The sequence below is a fragment of the Pelophylax lessonae genome (assembly GCF_965119305.1).
Source record: "Pelophylax lessonae genome assembly, chromosome: 6".
NCBI lineage: Eukaryota > Metazoa > Chordata > Amphibia > Anura > Ranidae > Pelophylax > Pelophylax lessonae.
The window spans coordinates 312,816,765-312,837,158 of NC_138773.1; the positions used below are offsets into that span (position 1 = coordinate 312,816,765).

Here is a 20,394-nt window from a genome sequence, read left to right on the forward strand (position 1 = left end):
TTCACAACATCCAATTCGCATTACATGCGAGTGTGACCGGTTCACACAGGTCTGGGGCAACCGCGGTGCAAATTCCAAAAGGGTTTTGTGCGTCTTTGGGTCCGGTTCAGGCAAAAATTCGGACCTGAATCGCACCTGAACCAGGCCGCACGTATGTGAACCTAGGAGCAGAAAAAACGCTAGTGTGCATAAGTCGCATGGATTTGAATGCTGTGCCATTGCAAACAATGGGCTGCAACTTTCTTTGCAACTTGTCATGTCCAACATTGTATGACAAGTTGCACAAATGTGAATGGAGCCTTATATGGGACTTTTCTTGTCGTGCAACAGCCAAAGCATGACAAATCGCACTGGTGTGAACAGAAGGGTCACACTATTGCATCTGCATTTGCATGCGTTTTTCATGCGCTCCCATTAAAGCCTATGGTTGCCAAAAAAGCGCATTATTGCACCAAAAATAAGCGTCTGCCCTCTCTTTTGAGTTGTACGCAGGCGCGTTGCATAGTCACAATGGGACCCCAATGGGATTCCTCTTGTTGTGTGACAAGCGTCTTGCAACGCAGTGCGTTTTCTAGAAAATGTTCGATTTTCGAACCGTCCATGCGATTTGCCTTTGCCGCAAAGTGTGACCGAGCTCCTGCTCTTTCCTGAACAGTCCATGCAGATCTGACCATGAAGGGGTTAATGCAGACAATTAGCTGAAAACAAAAGGAACTGATTTGGTTGGGGGGGGGAGCAGGCAAGTTCAGGGCTGGAAGTTTGCAGGGAGCCCCTGAGGGGTTAATAACTGGCAATGCCCCCCCCTAGGTGAGGAGGAGGCGGGGTGCCATGTGCAGAGAGGGGGGGGGGGTGTCTGGACTGACCCCCCTGATTTGATAAAACACATGAAGCCATTGATTGCAGCTCTGTGACCACCACCCCCTTCTCCAGCCTCCAGGGGAGGAGGAGGCCAGGCTGGATAAAGGTGGAGGCTGCTGATGTCCCTGCAGAGGCACAGAGGAGGAGGATGAAGATGAAGGCTCTGCTGGGGTACAGGGCCGTGCTGATGGGGGGCTGGAGGGGGGTGCACAGGCTGACAGGGGTGGTGGAGGGGCAGAGGACATTACCCCGGGAGGGGGCAGAAGCCGGACCCAGGAGCCTGAAGGAGATGCCCGGACCCAGCACCTTCCGCAACCTGCTGGAGTTCTTCTGGAGGGACGGATTCAGCCGCATCCATGAGATCCAGGTAGGGGCAGGAGGGCAATCTGATGGGGCATCTGGGAGGAGGCTGACCGCACTGCCAACTTCCCGGGGGGCACATGTGTACTGGGCATGGGGGCATCGAAAGACAGGGGGGTGAGAAGGGCAGATCAGGGAAATTAAGGTGTGAAGGTAATGATGGGGTAATAGGGGAGAGGAGGATGGGGGTAATAGGGGAGAGGAGGATGGGGGTAATAGGGGAGAGGAGGAGGGTAATAGGGGAGGGGAGAGGAGGAGGATGGGGGTAATAGGGGAGAGGATGGGGGGTATTAGGGGAGAGGAGGAGGATGGGGGGGTATTAGGGGAGAGGAGGAGGATGGGGGTAATAGGGGAGAGGATGGGGGGTATTAGGGGAGAGGAGGAGGATGGGGGGTATTAGGGGAGAGGAGGATGGTATTAGGGGGGAGGAGGATGGGGTAATGTGGGGGGTTATAGAGGATGGGAGGAAGATGAGTAATGTGGCCATGATATGGGCAACGCTAGGATGGAGTTCCAGGGATAATAAAGAATTAGAGGGAGATGCTAGGGGTAATAGAGGGGGAGTTGGGGGGATGTTCGGGTTAATAAAGGATTGGAGGAGGGTGCTGGGGGTTAAGAGGATAGGCAGGGGGAATGCTGGAGGTTAATGGAGGATGGAAAAGGGGTGCTGAAGGGGGGGGGGGGGTAATGGAGGATGGGGAGGGGGGTAACAGAGAATTGGAAGTGGAATATTGTGGGTTAACAGAGGGTGGGAAGAAGGGTGCTGTGAAGGGGGGGGGGGGGGGTAATTGAAGATGCGAAGGGTCATTTTGGGGGTAATTGATGATGGGAAGGGGGGTGCTGGGGGTAATTGATGATGGTGTTGGGGGGGGGGGGGGGGGGCAGATTTGTTTAGGCATCATTGTACCATTCCGGTTGATTGGAAGGGGGGTGTTGGGGGTAATTGATGGGAAGGGGGGTGCTGGGGGTAATTGATGATGGGATGGGGGGTAATTGATGGTGTTGGGGGGGGCATATTTGTTTAGGCATCATTGTACAATTCCGGCTGATGATGGGGGGGGGGGTAATTGATGGGAAGGGGGGTGTTGGGGTTAATTGATGATGGGAGGGGGGGTAATTGATAGGAAGGGGGCAGATTTATTTAGGCATCGTACAATCCTGGCTGATGATGGGAGGGGGGGTAATTGATAATGGGAGGGGGGGTAATTGATAATGGGAAGGGGGGTGTTGGGGGTAATTGATGGGAGGTGGGGTAATTGATGGGAAGGGGGGTGTTGGGGGTAATTGATGGGGGGGGGGGGTAATTGATGGGAAGGGGGGTGTTGGGGGTAATTGATGGGAAGGGGGGTGTTGGGGGTAATGGGAGGGGGGGGTAATTGATGGGAAGGGGGGTGTTGGGGGTAATGGGGGGGTAATTGATGGGAAGGGGGGTGTTGGGGGTAATTGATGATGGGACGTGGGGTAATTGATGATGGTGTTTTGTGGGGGAGGGCAGATTTGTTTAGGCATCATTGTACAATTCCGGCTGATGATGGGGGGGTGTGGGGGTAATTGATGATGGGAGGGGGGGGGGTAATTGATAGGAAGGGGCAGATTTATTTAGGGATTATTGTACAATCCCGGTTGATGATGGGAGGGGGAGGGGGGTAATTGATAGGAAGGGGGGCAGATTTATTTAGGCATCATTGTACAATCCCGGCTGATGATGTCATTAGTCGGGTGAGCCCATTAGATCTGAGCGATGCAGAATACAATGTATCACATGTCACACAATGTTACTTTTCTCGGATAATGATACACAATGAGATTTCCTATGAGAAGAGCTGAGATCTGAGCCCGGCACTTCAGGGGTTAAAAACTTGGCTCATCTCCCACCACGTGTTCTGATACAAAGTTATACAACCGGGGGGCGGGCCCTGGCAGCTCGCCACGCCCTCTGGTGTGCTGTGGGTGGGGCCAGGGTTGAGGGTGATTTCTGGCTGCTCTACGTCCCATCTCGGCTGAATGGAGGAGTGTAAGGGGGGGGGGGATTTCTCCTGAAATCCAGGAATTTTGCTGGAATCTTTGTTATCTTTTTGCATTCTTTGCCCATTTTTAACGACCCTTTTTTTCTTGTTTGCGCTAACAGAATCGCTGCATCGTACGCCATCGCTAAAGCGCGTAGGAAAACAATTTTCGGTGTCGGTTGTGCAGATCAAATTGCATGTAATTAGTGATGCAATGTTGGCCGGCCAGATGTTTGGACAGTTGCTGGTTCCTGCCTGGAAATCTTGGGTGGAATTCACGTTTCTGTGCGCAGTAACGTCTGTTGGTGTACGCACGGCCCAGAGTTTTCTTTTGGATCATTTCCACTTCCATGTTGTGGTTACGCACATCAGATGCAACATTGCATTCAATGGCACCCCTCAACGCAATGAGGCAACGCACGCGTTTTAGCTTGCCGCAATGCATGGTAGTTTGCGTTAGAAAAAGGGGCGTATTTATTTTATTTTTTCCCTTGGGAATGGGGCGGCATCAGCATTCATTTCAATGGGCCACCGAACGCAATGAATAACCCCTGATGTAACGCACTGCAGAAACGTAAATCGCCCCAAGTCCTCATTTACATGGGCTGTAAAAACAAACAGTTGATCCAAATTTTAAACACCCCTCCCCCTTTTTTTTCAACTGCCAAGTGTGGGCACAGCATGGTAAAAATAATACATGGTGCTTTAGGCATGCAAAACCGCCACCAAATGCGTCCCATTCAAATGAACAGGAAATTGGGTGCTGAGCACTTCAAGACACTCAGGTGTGGGGGGAGGGGCTTGAAAAGTTAACTTGCACAGGTGTGAACGGACCCCCTTAAAGGTCCACGATGGGGACCCTGATGACTTGTGCACATATTTTAACCACTTTAAGACTGGAAGGATTTGCACCCTTAATGACCTGGCCATATTTTGCGATTTGGCGCTGCGTTACTTTAACCACTTAAGCCCCGGAGGATTTTCCTGCTAAACGACCAGGGGGTATTTTGCGATTCGTCACTGCGTGACTTTAACGGACAATTGCGCGGTCGTGCGACGCTGTACCTAAACAATTTGACGTCCTTTTTTTCCCACAAACAGAGCTTTCTTTTGGTGGTATTTGATCACCTGGGCGCTTTTTACTTTTTGCGATATATAAACAAAAAAAGAGCGTACATTTTGCAAAAATGACAATATTTTTCACATTTTTTTTATATGAAATTCCCCCAAAAAAATGTAAAAATCAAAATTTTTTAACATTTTCAGCCAATTTGTTTTATGCTACATATGTTTGGTAAAAAAAAAATCGCAAAAAGCGTATTTTTATTGGTTTGCGCAAAAGTTGTCGCGTTTCCGAACAAAGGGAAAGATTTTTGTCATTTTTGTTTTTTTTTTTTTTACGCGTAATGGCGGCGATCTGCGATTTTTTTTTTTTTTTTTTTTTTTTTTTTTTTTTTTTTTTTTTTTTTTTTTTTTCGGTACTGCGACATTGGGGCGGACAGATCGGACCCTTGACTGACATTTTTGACACTTTTGGGGTTACCAGTGACATTTCTACAGTAATCAGTGCTATAAATATGCACTGTTACTGTAAAAATACACTGGTAGTGAAGGGGTTAACTTTATTTGGGAGGGAGGGGCTGTGTGTGTCCCTAGGGGCGTGCTTTCTACTGTGATTGGCTGTGGCTTGAGCTGTAAGGACACTGATCAACGGATCTACATAGTCAACGGGTCCGCCAGTCACACGAGCGGGGGGGTCCGTGACCGCGCGGGAGCGCGCCTCCGCAGGCGCGTGCTCTCTCCCTAGAGCCTCACAGGCTAGCGACGTAGACCTACGTCACTCTGCCTGTGAGGGGCTGACCGCTGCAGTAAATATACTGTGAGCAGTTGGCAAGCGGGTTAACGGACAATTGCGCGGTTGTGCAACACTGTACCCAAATAAAATTGAATTCAACAAATGGAACTTTCTTTTGGTGGTATTTGATCACCTGTGCGTTTTTTTGTTTATAGGAAAAAAAAAAAAAAGTGCGACAATTAAAAAAATAAGTGTATGTATGTATGTATGTATATATATCTCTATCTTTTTTAAATTTTTGGGAATGTGAAAAAAAAAAAATCAAATATTTTTTAACATTTTAGGCCACTTTGTTTTCTGCTACATATTTTTGGTAAAAAAAAAAAAAAATTGCAATAAGCGTATTTTGATTGGTTTGCGCAAAAGTTATCGCGTCTACTAACTATGGGAAAGATTTATGTCGTCTTTATTATTTTTTTAAAATGTTTTTACTAGTAATGGCGGCGATCTGCAATCTTTTGCAGGACTGCAACATTGCAGCGGACAGATCGGACCCCTAACTGACATTTTTGACACTTTTGGGAGGACCAGTGACATTACTACAGTAATCAGTGCTAAATATATGCACTGTCACTGTAATGACACTGGCAGGGAAGGGGTTAACCCTTTGGGTGATCAAGGGGTTAAATATAAGCCTAGGGGAGTGATTCTAACTGTGGGGGGGGGGGGGGTGTGGCTTCTGAAATGACCATAGAGACATGTGATCCTATATAGAAGGATCACAGGCGCTCTGTGATCATTCCAGAGAGAACGGTCAGATGTGTTTACAACAGCCGACCGTCTTTCTCTCTCAGCGGGGAGCGATCGTGGGTGTCAGGCGGCAATTGCAGCCGCCTGCCCGCTGCATTGGTTTCCCCGCCGACGAGCGAGGGCAGGAGCGTGCAGCTGGTGGCGTACGCTCGCCCCCTAGCCTTCTGCTCCCGATCGACGTATAGCTACGTTGGTTTGCCCAGGAGCGGCTGCCTGCCACAGTATAACTGCGGCGGGCGGTCGTAAAGCGGTTAAAGCACATCAGCCCTTGTGCAGAAGCCCTCTGCGATGCATTCTCCCTTGTCATATGAAATGACACGCACTGTGATGCATCCATGTGCGTTATGACGCATCCTAAAGGTCTATTGACAACAATGGCAGAACATGGAGAAAGCAGAGTATTGTGATTCCAGCCTAAACCTGGATACACACTATACAATTTTCTTTAGATTTACCAAAACCATATAATATGAGGTCAAACCTAAACACTTTTAATTTATATGCAATCAGGCAGGTCCTTTCACTACATCCTAAAGGAAATCAAACCACAAAAGTTATATGGTGTGTATCTGGCTTTAAAGTGTTGCTAAACCCACAACCGTAAAAGCAGTCTGTATATGCAGTAAAGCATGCTTGTTATGCTCACTGTGGAACCGAAGGGGTTAATCCTCTGCAATGTGTATAAAGGCTGTTTGATCCTGTCTTCTCTGATCCTCCCCTCCTTCCACTGACTCCAGAACAGGTCCAGATGAGACAGAGCCTTTGGAGTCAGGCTGCACATGCTCAGTTTGGAGTGTATTGCTAGAGGGTTTTTTTTTTTCTTTGGGAGGATGCATGTGATCAGCACAGGGCCAATCAGCACTGTCCAGACAGAGGGTCAGGGGTCCTGCATCCTGATAGGACAGCTCAGTGCAGTATGAACATTCCTCCTACAAGCTTCACCAGGAACAGATAGAAGTCACAAGACTGCTACAATATTTCACAAAAGTGAGTACACCCCTCACATTTTTGTAAATATTTTATTCTATCTTTTCATGTGACAACACTGAAGAAATGACACTTTGCTACAATGTAAAGTAGTGAGTGTACAGCTTGTATAACAGTGTAAATTTGCTGTCCCCTCAAAATAACTCAACACACAGCCATTAATGTCTAAACCGCTGGCAACAAAAGTGAGTACACCCCTAAGTGAAAATGTCCAAATTGGGATCAATTAGCCATTTTCCCTCCCCAGTGTCATGTGACTCGTTAGTGTTACAAGGTGTCAGGTGTGAATGAGGAGCAGGTGTGTTAAATTTGGTGTTATCGCTCTCACTCTCTCATACTGGTCACTGGAAGTTAAAAATGGCACCTCATGGCAAAGAACTCTCTGAGCATCTGAAAAAAAGAATTGTTGCTCTACATAAAGATGGGCTAGGCTATAAGATTGCCAAGACCCTGAAACTGAGCTGCAGCACAGTGGCCAAGACTATACAGCGGTTTAACAGGACAGGTTCCACTCAGAATAGGCCTCACCATGGTCGACCAAAGAAGTTTGAGTGCACGTGCTCAGCGTCATATCCAGAGGTTGTCTTTGGGAAATAGATGTATGAGTGCTGCCAGCATTGCTGCAGAGGTTGAAGGAGTGGGGGGTCAGCATGTCAGTGCTCAGACCATACGCCGCACACTGCATCAAATTGGTCTGCATGGCTGTCATACCAGAAGGAAGCCTCTTCTAAAGATGATGCACAAGAAAGCCCGCAAACAGTTTGCTGAAGACAAGCAGACTAAGGACATGGATTACTGGAACCATGTCCTGTGGTCTGATGAGACCAAGATAAACTTATTTTGTTCAGATGGTGTCAAGCGTGTGTGGGGGTAACCAGGTGAGGAGTACAAAGACAAGTGTTTCTTGCCTACAGTCATGCATGGTGGTGGGAGTGTCATGGTCTGGGGCTGCATGAGTGCTGCGGGCACTGGGGAGCTACAGTTCATTGAGGGAACCATGAATGCCAACATGTACTGTGATATACTGAAGCAAAGCATGATCCCCTCCCTTCAGAGACTGGGCCGCAGGGCAATATTCCAACATAACGACCCCAAACACCTCCAAGATGAACGCTGCCTTACTAAAGAAGCTGAGGGTAAAGGTGATGGACTGGCCAAGCATGTCTCCAGACCTAAACCCTATTGAGCATCTGTGGGGCATCCTCAAATGGAAGGTGGAGGAGCGCAAGGTCTCTAACATCCACCAGCTCTGTGATGTCATCATGGAGGAGTGGAAGAGGACTCCAGTGGCAACCTGTGAAGCTCTGGTGAACTCCATGCCCAAGAGGGTTAAGGCAGTGCTGGAAAATAATGGTGGCCACACAAAATATTGATACTTTGGGCCCAATTTCAACATTTTCACTTAGGGGTGTACTCACTTTTGTTGCCAGTGGTTTGGACATTAAGCCCCCGTTCACATTAGGTCGCTCCGTCTTAGGGGGCGACCTGTGAAGTTGCGTGCAGCGCGACTTGCACGGACTTCATAACATGAATTGTCTATGCAAGTCGCCTTCAGGTCGCCCCGAAGTAGTAAAGGACCCCTTTTCTAAGTCAGAGCGACTATTAGAACCGTTCCTGTACTACACTATGGGAGAGACGGTGCGTGACATGTCAGGCTGACCAAGTCACCTGACAAGTCGTACTAGTGTGAATGGACACTAATGGCTGTGTGTTGAGGTATTTTGAGGGGACAGCAAATTTACACTGTTATACAAGCTGTACACTCACTACTTTACATTGTAGCAAAGTGTCATTTCTTCAGTGTTGTCACATGAAAAGATATAATAAAATATTTACAAAAAATGTGAGGGGTGTACTAACTTTTGTGAGATACTGCTGATGAGAAAAGGATATTTGGCAGTTTATATTTACTAAAATATTGAATTTCCGTGTACTGGGGAGAGCAGATATAGTGACTGCAGGCTCCTGGGGGAGAGCAGATATAGTGACTGCAGGCTCCTGGGGGAGAGCAGATATAGTGACTGCAGGCTCCTGGGGAGAGCAGATATAGTGACTGCAGGCTCCTGGGGAGAGCAGATATAGTGACTGCAGGCTCCTGGGGAGAGCAGATATAGTGACTGCAGGCTCCTGGGGAGAGCAGATATAGTGACTGCAGGCTCCTGGGGGAGAGCAGATATAGTGACTGCAGGCTCCTGGGGAGAGCAGATATAGTGACTGCAGGCTCCTGGGGAGAGCAGATATAGTGACTGCAGGCTCCTGGGGGAGAGCAGATATAGTGACTGCAGGCTCCTGGGGGAGAGCAGATATAGTGACTGCAGGCTCCTGGGGGAGAGCAGATATAGTGACTGCAGGCTCCTGGGGAGACCAGATATAGTGTCTGCAGGCTCCTGGGGAGACCAGATATAGTGACTGCAGGCTCCTGGGGGAGAGCAGATATAGTGACTGCAGGCTCCAGGGGGGATCAGATATAGTGACTGCAGGCTCCTGGGGAGAGCAGATATAGTGACTGCAGGCTCCTGGGGAGAGCAGATATAGTGACTGCAGGCTCCTGGGGGAGAGCAGATATAGTGACTGCAGGCTCTTGGGGAGAGCAGATATAGTGACTGCAGGCTCCTGGGGAGACCAGATATAGTCACTGCAGGCTCCTGGATTTGGTAATCCTTTAAGGGATTACCCATTCACGCTATCTGGTTGTGGCCAAGCATGTTGCATGCATTGATGTGATGCGCTATTCATGGTCAAGAGCCTATCGGCCCACCTTGCTGATGGCCGCGTGGTGCATGTACATATACTGGCAGGACAATAATTATAAGGCTTTATGCATTAATTTTGAATGAGCGGCCTTACTAAAATGCATGGCATAATGCGTGTGTGTGTGTTAAGACACTGCATTGAGGTGAATGGACCTAAAAGATCCACCAGATGTTGATTTCAGTAAGCAGCAGGAGCTTAAGACCCCGTTCACACTGAGGCGACTTGTCAGGCGACCTGGTCGCCTGACAAGTCGCGGTGGGTCGCCTGCCATTGATTAGCACAGGACCTGTTCTAATAGGAGCGACACAAGTCGCTCCGACTTAGAAAAAGGGTCCTGTACTACTTTGGGGTGACCTGGAGCGACCTGCATTGACTTCAATGATATGAAGTCCGTGCATGCCACTCCGAGGTCGCAGTGCGTGCTGTGCACCGCGACTTCACAGGTCGCCCCGGCAAGTTGGGTCGCGCCTATGTGAACCGGCTCTAAATAACTTACTAGTCTTATTTTCCATGTTTTTTTAGTTTGTGTGTAAGTTGTTGTTGTTATTATTACACACACCCTGTTTCAATATATTACCAAAAGTATTGGGACGCCTGCCCTTACACACACATGAACTTTAATGGCATCCCAGTCTTAGTCCGTAGGGTTCAATATTGAGTTGCCCCCCCCCCTTTGCAGCTATAACAGCTTCAACTCTTCTGGAAAGGCTGTCCACAAGGTTTAGGAGTGTGGTCAAACATTCCCATAGACATTCTTCCAGATGCGCATTTGTAAAGTTGGGCACTGATGTTGGATGAGAAGGCCTGGCTTGCAGTCTCCACTCAAATTCATCCCAAAAGTGTTCTATCGATTTGAGGTCAGGACTCTGTGCAGGCCAGTCAAGTTCCCCCATCCCAAACTCGCCCATCCGTGTCTTTATGGACCTTGCTTTGTGCACTGGTGCGCAGTCATGTTGGAACAGGAAGGGGCCATCCCCAAACTCTTCCCACAAAGTTGGGAGCCTGAAATTGTCCAAAATGTCTTGGTATGCTGACTCCTTAAGAGTTCCCTTCACTGGAACTAAGGGGCCAAGCCCAACCCCTGAAAAACAACCCCACCTCATAATCCCCCCTTCTACAAAATGATTTGGACCAGTGCACAAAGCAAGGTCCATAAATCATGAATTTGCCCTATTGAGCCAGGGGACAGTGACTAGGATGTATGCATTGTTGCAGGGATAAAAGCCTACCTCTATCAGTCACTGGTCACAACTGTAAAAATATAAGCGCGCAAAAAAAATTACACCCTTGGGGCTCTTTCACACTGGTGGCCGAAAGGGGTAGTAATAACAGGCAGCTGAGCTGTGGTGTTACTGCCCATCAGAATTCTGATATTACAGCCTTAATAGCACTGCATACCTGGCGCAATGCTTTGCTCCAGGGCAGCTACAATTTTAACTCTGGCTGTCAATGGGGCTGCACTGTAACCACAAGGTAGTCGCTTGGTTTGCAGCTGCGGCGCAGTCCCTCAATGTAGAGTGTTAAGGTCGCAGTGTCCATCTTGAAGACCAAGGCTTATTTTGTCAATGAAGCCTCCAGCCTGGCATATGACATGGCTGATCTAATGGTCACATAATCTGAAACCATTCAAATCGGTTCCGAATTGTCACTGGGGACTTGCCCTTTTTTTTAATGACAGCCAGGATTAAGAGCCAGCAGCCATGTGAAGTGTCATCTGATGGCTCTCAGAGGGGGGTGGAAGCTTAAAAGAAAACGAATGCAGCCACCACATCAAATTATTGGTAAGCTGCAATGAATTACAGATTTGGTTTTGGGTTTATTACTGCTTTAACTGTTGACCAGATATCTGCCTCTTGCAATCCACCATACAGCAGAGCTCAGACTTGGGGAGGGAAAAAGGGTACAAGGAGCCAATAAGTTGTGCTGTAGTGCCAGGAGCATGCTGATAGAATTAGAGGGACAGAAAGATGGGTCCATCAGTCTGCTGCTGCTCCTTCCACTGTCCAGTCACAGGTTGAGGGCAGGACAAGATCTATAATGATCGGTAAGCTGCAATATATGAAATTTGGGTTTAATATTGCTTTAAGGCCTCTTTCACACGGCCGCTCCGTATGTCCGTATATCACCCCATCCGTTTGCGAGTGATATACGGACATAATGCATGTCAATGGGATTGTGGATGACCATCCGCTGACATCAGATTTTCGTCCTTTCAGTTCTGTTCCGTTTTTTTGGAACAGAACCCTATTTTTCTTCCATTTAAAAAATGGAAAGGATGCAAAATCGGATGTCAGCAGTGTCATCCGCTGACATCCGCAATCCCCATAGACATACATTATGTCCGTATATCATCCGCAAACGGATGGGATGATATGCGGACATACGGAGCGGATGACACAAGTGTCATCCGTGTCCGTGAAAGAGCCCTAAGGCTGGGTTCACATTTTTGGATGTTTCCCCGCATCCAATTGGCATGACAGGAGAGTGTGCCCGCCTCTCAATGGAGCCGGTTCACACAGTTCCGGGAAAGCTGCAGTCTGGATTGCTGAAGTCCTGTGCGTCTTTGGCTCTGAATCAGGTGTGAAATCCAACAGAAATTTGCATCTGATTCACACCTGAATTGGTGAACAGGGACGCACCGGACCCCCTGCTATGAGCTGCGGTCGCAGCATACATGAACCTAGTCTAATGCCTCGTACACACGCATCGATAGTTGGCCGTCAATTTTCGGCCAACGTCCGATCGGCCGATTTTCGGCTTCTTAGTATGATGCTTCCAACAACCGCTTCCGACAACCGACTCCGACTTTTCGGCCCAACAAAATCTGGTGTGCAGGCTATAAAATTTTTGTTGGCCTTCAACAGAACGGCCGATTTTTCCGTCAGTCAGTACAGATTTTGGCAGACAAAAATCTGATGAGCAAGACTGGGCATGCTCAGAGAAGAAAAAACACACGGAAAGTAAACCAGAACATGACATCACTTGTGAAGTTGGTTTTTGTTGGCCGAGAAAATTTGTGTGCAGTCTAGGCACATTTCAACCAACAAAACAACTTGGACAAAATTCGTACGATCGGGTCGGCCGATAATCGTTGCGTGTGTATGAGGCATAAGGCTTGATTTACACCTATGCATGTTGCTTTTGAGCGTTTCTGTAGCGCGATTTTCTGTGCTTTGCCTATTAAATTTCTTTTCTTTTTTTTTTTTTTATTTGGAAAAAGAAGAAAAAAATTGTTGGCAGATTTAAAAACACAAAATCGCAGAAAAAACGCACTACATGCTTTTCTTCAGCTTCCTAGTTAAAGTATATTGAACCAAAAAAAAGCAAAAAAAGCACCATTTTGCATTTTAAAGGGTCCCTGACCCTTTCCGAAAACGCAGAGGCACAAAAATGCATTGATGTGAACGTTTTTCCATAGGAGCCCATGGTAAAAAAAAATGTCCATTTCTGGAAAAAGCATGAAAAACTGCCTTGGTGTGAATGGAGCCTAACTTGGCCACGAATGTCACTGTTCCCTTTCTCCTACAGCCAGGGCTGCCGTCCACCTCTGCATTCCGCACGCCCAGACTGGAGCTGGGACTTAATAGAAAGCTGCTTAATTCTCTGTAATTGCTTTGTAAATGCAGCTGAATCTGATACTCTGTAAACGATTGCTAACGAGCCAAAGTGGAGCGATGAGCGGGCTAATGCTTCTCAATCTGGACTTTGCATAAAGCACTTTCTTCTTTTTCATTCCCAGCTTATCGGAGGAAAGTTTCCATAAAAATTTGTTTATTCATATTCTGCGCTGTGTGATGACTACTTGCTGACAAATCTCCGTCTTTGTGTGTGGCCGATCCCAACTCTTTGTAGTTATTGAGCATTGAGCTTCTCGTTGTTAATGTTTTTAACCTCTTGACCTTGGAAAGTTACCCCCCTTCATGACCAAGCCATTTTTTCCCTATTTTGTACTCCCCAGTGTGGGATCCTTGCATCACTTTTGTATTCAACACCAAATGCCTTCTTGTCCATCCGCTGTCAATGAAGTGGCATGTAAGACTCATTAGTGATTCTGTTTTGTCCTGACCAGCAGTCAGTCGAGAATGAAAGTGAGTTGCCAGCATTCTCTGGTTGCAGCACAGCCTTTACTTTCTCAACTACCTTTTTGGTGAATCTTTTCCAGCATTTCAGTTCGATAAAATTTGTCACTCTTCAGTGTGTAGCTTGGCTCAAGTATGGACATAAACTGCTTAAATCCAGAGTCCGACACCATTGTAAATGGCTGGTTATCAGTGACTATCCTCTGTGATTACTCTGTCCAGCAGTTGTGACCTTCCATCTGATTTTAGCCACCTGTTATGTTTCAGGGAAAAACATAAATAAATAAATCTGTTAGGCCCCGTTCACATCGGGGCGACGCTACTTCGCACTGCGACCTCCGAGGTCGCGGTGCGAGCAGCGCGCCGCGACCTCGGAGTGGCCGCCACGGACTTCATAACATTGAAGTCTATGGCGGTCGCCCCAAAGAAGCTCCAGACCCTTTTTCTAAGTCGGAACGACTTGCGTTGCTCCTATTAGAACGGGTCCGCAGCTTCCCTATGGGAGGCGACCTACGGCGACCTGTGAGGCGACCAGGTTGCCTCAGTGTGAACCGGGGCTTATTGTTGCCTGGGATAGGGATGTTTCACCTTGTGATTCATTTTTTTTTTTTTTTTTTTTCTGTGCTGCATGATACAACTCAACATGATGACCTCTTAGATGGGCCCAAAGATTAGACGTATTTTTGGTTTTTGCAGGTATTGATCCCATGCTCACATTGTTTTTGCAAGTGTTGCACACTGCTGCTGCTTTTCCTTTTTTCTATCTCCATTAAAATTTGAAAGACCATAATGAATATAGGCTTAAAAAAATGGCTGGCTGGCACCCTGTGTGTTGGTGGCTGGCTGACATCCTTTGGTGGCTGGCTGGTACAGGCCTGTGGGTGTGTGGGACTGGGTGGCTGGCTGGTACAGGCCTGTGGGACTGGATGGCTGGCTGGTACCAGGGAGCTGTGGGTGGATGGCTGCGGCGGCTGTGTTACACAACGTGCACTGTGACTGGTCACTGTACTGTATGATTGATTTGAGAAGAAGAAATCACTCACTGTCCCGACTGTGCACTGCATGCAGAGACTCCAGTGTGGCCGCGGCGGGTGTGAAACACACTGTCTGCACATGTGAGACTCCAAACGAGGCTGAGGGAGGCGGCCTAAGAAGGCCGCAGAAGCTTTCCCAGTGCGCGGTGGCGCAACATACGCAATGACGTCATGGCAATATCGCTAACCGCTGGGGCTGGTTCCGATATATCGGGGAAAGTGCATATCAGCCCCCAATATATTGGTGTTGCCGATAATCAGTTGATTCCCTATTACAAAACTATGGGATATATATTGGTGTGTATGTATGTACAGCCCTCAAATTCCACTCGCCTGCTCGCATTTTGCGAGTGGAATGATGATGGCGAGTAGGGGCTATGCTGTAAGAAAAGGGTGGACCTGGGGTGCAGAGCAGTGCGCCCTGAGCCCACCCGTTGTGTGACAATAGCGAATAAGATCCTCCTCCTGGCCAATCGGGAAGCGGGTCCGAGGCCCGTTTCCTGATTGGCCGAAAGGCAAATAATTGCCATTGGCCGAGGAGGAGGACTCGGGAGACACGGAGGATTGAGGAGAAGCCGCCGCTGCATCAGTTAAGTGCACGCTGGTCTCTCTGCACGCTGTGGGCACTCTGCATTGAAAGGGGGCACTCTAAAGTTATTAACTTAATTCTGAATAAAACATTTAACAGTGTAATTTTATGAGATATTTTTTAGCGGGCGTGTTTAGGGGCGGAGTAGGGTTTGGGTAGGGCAACAAGTTGCGAGTAAAGCCCCATACACACACGCAGATCGTCGTCATACAAATGTTCATCTTTTCTCCCCGGGATGTCGGTGTCTGTTGAAAAGTGCAAAGACAGCACAAGGACAGCACAAGAATTTTGTCTGCAGACTTCAGCTGACTGCAGAAGTGATGTCATGTAATGGTTAACTTTCCCTGTGTTTTTTATTTTCTGAGCATGCCCAGTCTTGCAAATCTGCGGTCTGTCGGCTGATTTCTGTACTGACAGGCAAACAATTGTCCGTTCTGGTGTCTGCAGACAAAAATTTTCATGTTTGCAAGAAAGACTCTTGTCCGCAGATTGTGTGCAGACATCTGTCGGAGGCACCATACTAACACGCATACAATCGGCAGATCTTTCGTCCGCAGACGTTTGTATGAAGACGATCTGCGTGTGTGTACGGGGCTTTACTCTTAAGGCCTGGCTAGTAGCTCATGACTTGAAATGTTGTATGTGTATCTATCTTATCTATCTTATGGCTGATGCTTTGTGGGAACCAGTGGCTAATACAGAGATTAGTGCTAAAAATGTGCACTGTCACTGTACTAATGACACTGGCTGGGAAAGGTTTAAACATTGAGGGGGGCGATCAAAGGCCTAACTGTGCTTAGCCAGTGTTTTTGTAACGTGTGTGTGTGTGTGTGTGTGTGTGTGTGTGTGTGTGTAGTGCTCTTACTAGGGGAAGTGATAGATTTTTTTATCCCCTGCAGGAACACAAAATCCCCCCCCCCCCCCCATCAGAATGGAGCTCTGCATTGTTTACATAGGCAGAGCTCTGTTCTGTGTCTCTGCCCAATAATCGGCTGACCGCAGAAGCGGGCTTATCCCTATGGAACAGAGTGTTTCCTCTGTACAGGGCTGTGATTGGACACAGTCGATCAGCAGGTCCCAGACAAAAATGACACCAATGTGCACAATCACAGCGGGTGGCAGGCAGGAGGTGCTCATGCGCACACATTAAACCCAGGATTAAGCAGCAACATACGAGTACATTGTTCAGCCTACATCAGCTGCTCACCTACAGTACATTGTGGGGCTGCAAGTGGTTAGCAATGAATGGCCCCGCAAGCGAAACGCACATTTTTGCATTTTGCACGCCTACTGTGCTCATCTAGAGGGGTTTCCACCACCTACTGTGCCAAGTTCCTGGGTCTGCATGCTTGCTGTGCCCCTTAGAAGGGACTCCCACTATACCTGGGCTGAATTCCTGGACCTTCACACCTGCTGTGCTCATCTTGAGGGGTTTCCACCACCCTTGCACAGAGTGCTTAGGTCTGAACACCTATTGTGCCCATTATGAGGGGTTCCCACCATCCCTGAGCTGAGTTCCGGAGTCTGCACACCTACTGTGCTCATCTTCAGGGGGTTCCACCACCTATTGAGCCCACTGTGCGATGTTCCTGGGTCTGCATGCTTGCTGTGCCCCTTTTTATAAGGGGCTCCCACCATCCGTGCTGAGTTTCTGGCTCTTAACATCTGCTGTGCTCATCTTGAGAGGTTTCCACCATTTCTGTGTGGAGTTCCAAGGTCTGAACACTTACTGTGCCCATTATGAGAGGTTCCCACCATCCCTGTGCTGAGTTCCTGGGCCTGCACGCATGCTGTGCCCATTTATGAGCGGTTCCCACCATCCTGATGGATTTGAATATATTCTATATAATGGAGAATGTAACGAAGTGCTGTAATACCCAATGTTGAGCAGCAACAGAGCCAGGAAGGGAGATCTTGCTATTGCTGACCCTTTAATATAATGTAATGGTTGAGGAACTAACTTGGACTTTGAGACGCACTTCAAACCCAGATGGTTCCCATGTGAAATATGTGACACTCTACATGTTGGTATTTTGCATGCATAGTTTGTAACTGATGACTTCACGTCATGCGTACATGTAGCTGTTTTCGCGTTGGGGCGGAGCGCTTCTTTTTAATGGTCTGAGTTCTCCGAAGTGTAATAAACTGTCTGCCTCCATTGTGACTAAGCAGCAGGACGGGTCTCTCTCTCCCGCTGACTTGTTTAACCAACCTTCATGTTTCATGGAATGTCAGCCAAGCAGCTGCCGCTCGGCGATGTTGGCTGGAATTCCCATCAGGAAAAAAAATATGTATGAATCTGAAGGAATTTAATTTGATGTTGGAATCTTTCCAGGAGAACCATGTCTGCTGGTTAGTTCGCCTGTAGGCGCAATGTAATCTCTTCCCTCAATCTCCGATGGGGAATATTCAGATTATATAAGTACAATGAACCTCTGATAATTTTAGATCTCTCAGCAGAAAGTTAAGGGAACCCTTTACTGAACAAGGGTTGACCCCCCCCCCCCCCCCCACTAAAAATACAAGTTCCTGGCTGTCGTCGTGGTCCAATGGCTGTTTTTGGGTTTTGACTAACCTGACCTAGACCAAAAATACAGGAAACTTCACTTCACTCTGACTTTCCTGATCTTTATGCTTGATCTGGGTCAGAGACTTAAAGTGAACCTGTAGCCCATCTAAGGACATTCAGGTATTTCTTTATTCTTAACGAGCAATACAGCTTTTAAAACAAGCCTTCACTAACCTTCTGTAGCTACATGAATGGTGGTGAAATGTATACTCCACAGTTCACAACTGAAGCTTTGTCACTTTGTCAGCTCAGCTCTTCCCCCTTCTTGCCAGCAGTGACCTGGGCGGCTCAGCTCCCCCCCCCCCCCCCCCTCTGGCCAGCAGTAACCTGGGCGGCTCAGCGCTTCACCCCCACCCCTCTGGCTAGCTGTGACCTGGGTGGCTCAGCTCCCCCCCCCCCCTCTGGCCAGCAGTAACCTGGGCGGCTCAGCGCTTCACCCCCACCCCTCTGGCTAGCTGTGACCTGGGCGGCTCAGCTCTCCCTCCCCCCCCCCCCCCCCCCCTGGCCAGCAGTGACCTGGGCAGCTCAGCTCTTCCCCCCCCCCCCTCTGGCCAGCAGTAACCTGGACAGCTCAGCTCTTCCACCCCCCCGGCCAGCAGTAACCTGGGCAGCTCAGCTCTCCCACCCCCCTCCCCTCTGGCCAGCAGTGACCTGGGCGGCTCAGCTCTCCCACCCGCCTCCCCTCTGGCCAGCAGTGACCTGGGTGGCTCGGCTCCCCCCTCTCCTCTGGCCAGCAGTGACCTGGGCGGCTCAGCTCCTTCCCCTCCCCTCCCCTCTGGCCAGCAGTGACCTGGGCGGCTCAGCCCCCCCCCCCCCCCCCCCTGGCCAGCAGTTACCTGGGAGGTTTAATCTTCTCCCTATTATTTTCTTTTTTTTCCAGTTAAATTAAAATATTGTGTTTGGTTTGTTTGTTTGTTTTAAATCTATCCAGATGAAATTACCATGCAAGTGCAGTTTGCAATTTTCAGATCCTTGCCTTGTAAACCCAAAAGTGTTAGCATGTCAGCCAGGTACCTGCCATTCTCAGAAGGAGCCATTGGCAATGCCAGCCTACATATTGAGAGGTTCCTTTTTAACTACCTATACACAGCAGTTGGAAGAACAAGAGAAGCAAAGACTCATGTGACCTCTCGTTAGCTAGCCGCTAGGCCAGAAGTAACGATATGACACAAGCACTTGGTGCCATGTTCCCTAGGAATTAGAGAGTGTTGGAGCTTTTTTTTTTTTTTTTTTTCTCTAGCAAATAGAACTTCTTTTTTTTTTTTTTTTCTCAGAGAGAAATTAGATTTTAGGACACGGCTTCAGTTTTCTGGCGTAGATGGAGAAATCCAACCTCTGTGTTGTAGACAAGTGTAGTGTGTTTCCTATGTCTAGCAATGTTCCAATCATACCCCCCCCCCCCCTCCCTACTGCCTGCTCCCTGCTGCTCATACACCTGTGACAGGCAGCTGCTGCTCTACAGTGTGCCTATAGCACCAGGGAGACGCCGCCACCTGCTGGACGATGTACAGACTGACATTGTAGTTTTGCAGAACTCCAAGGAAAAATGTAAACTTAAATCGAGAGATGGATTACTGTTTGGCTGCTACAACCTTTTTGCATTTTTGCACACGTTAAAATGCACATTTTTGTTCCTGAAGATTACTTAAAATCCCTTGGCCATTGTGTATGTTCTGAAAACCAAGAGAAGAAAATGGGGGTAGTTTGTCATTATTACCGCAATTTTTATCAGACCCCTATTTGCCGGAAAAATTAATTAAAATAAATTTTAATGCACATAATTTAATACTGAGTTGTTTGCTATCCATTTACTCAACATAAGCTCCTCATTTGTATATTATATCAAACCTTTCAAGCTATATGCCTCGTACACACGTGCTGATTGTCGGCCGAAAAGATTCAGCCGACGACCGATCGGCCGATTTTCGGCTTGTTAGTATGATGCTTCCGACAGCGCACTTTCGGCCGAACAGAATCTGTCGTGCAAGCATCAAATTTTGCCGACACCAGAACGGCCGGTTGTTCGCCAGTCAATACAGAATTCGGCCGACAGACAGCAGATTTGCAAGACTGGGCATGCTCAGAAAAGAAAAAAGACACGGAAAGTTAACCATCACATGACATCACTTCTGCAGTCGGCTGTTGTTGGCCAACAAAATTTGTGTGCAGTCTTTTGCACTTTTCAACAAACACGACAGCCCTGGACAAAAGACGGCCGATCGTTCGGCCGACGATCGGTACGTGTGTACGAGGCATAAGGCCTCATGCACACAGGGCGTTTTTGCAGCCACTTTTAGGAGTGTCAGACTTTATGTGAAAATTAATGGTTCCCTATCGGAGCCTATTGATTTGAATGGAAGTCACATCCAAGTCGGCTCATGATGAACGCCATGCCAAAATGGAAAAAATCAGGTGTGGGGGCCCCCCCCTTCCCCAGGTTCCATACAAGGCCCTTAGGGTCTGGTATGGATTTTGAGGGGAACCCCATAGGGGCTCACCCAACACACTCATTTCGGGGTACATTTTGGCATTGACCTTCTTCTTTTATTTTTT

The 20,394-nt window shown here is 48.1% G+C and overlaps 1 protein-coding gene across 1 annotated transcript in view; it reads left to right on the forward strand.

Moving 5' to 3' along the window:
- Positions 1–1,012: 1,012 nt before the first annotated feature.
- CYP27C1 (cytochrome P450 family 27 subfamily C member 1) overlaps positions 1,013–20,394 on the forward strand; it is a gene marked incomplete at its 5' end in the record, with an annotated part of 38,012 nt that continues 18,630 nt past the window's right edge. The window contains one exon of the mRNA XM_082261804.1: positions 1,013–1,225. Within this exon, the coding sequence (XP_082117930.1) occupies positions 1,013–1,225 (213 nt within the window). The remainder of the gene's footprint in view (positions 1,226–20,394) is intronic.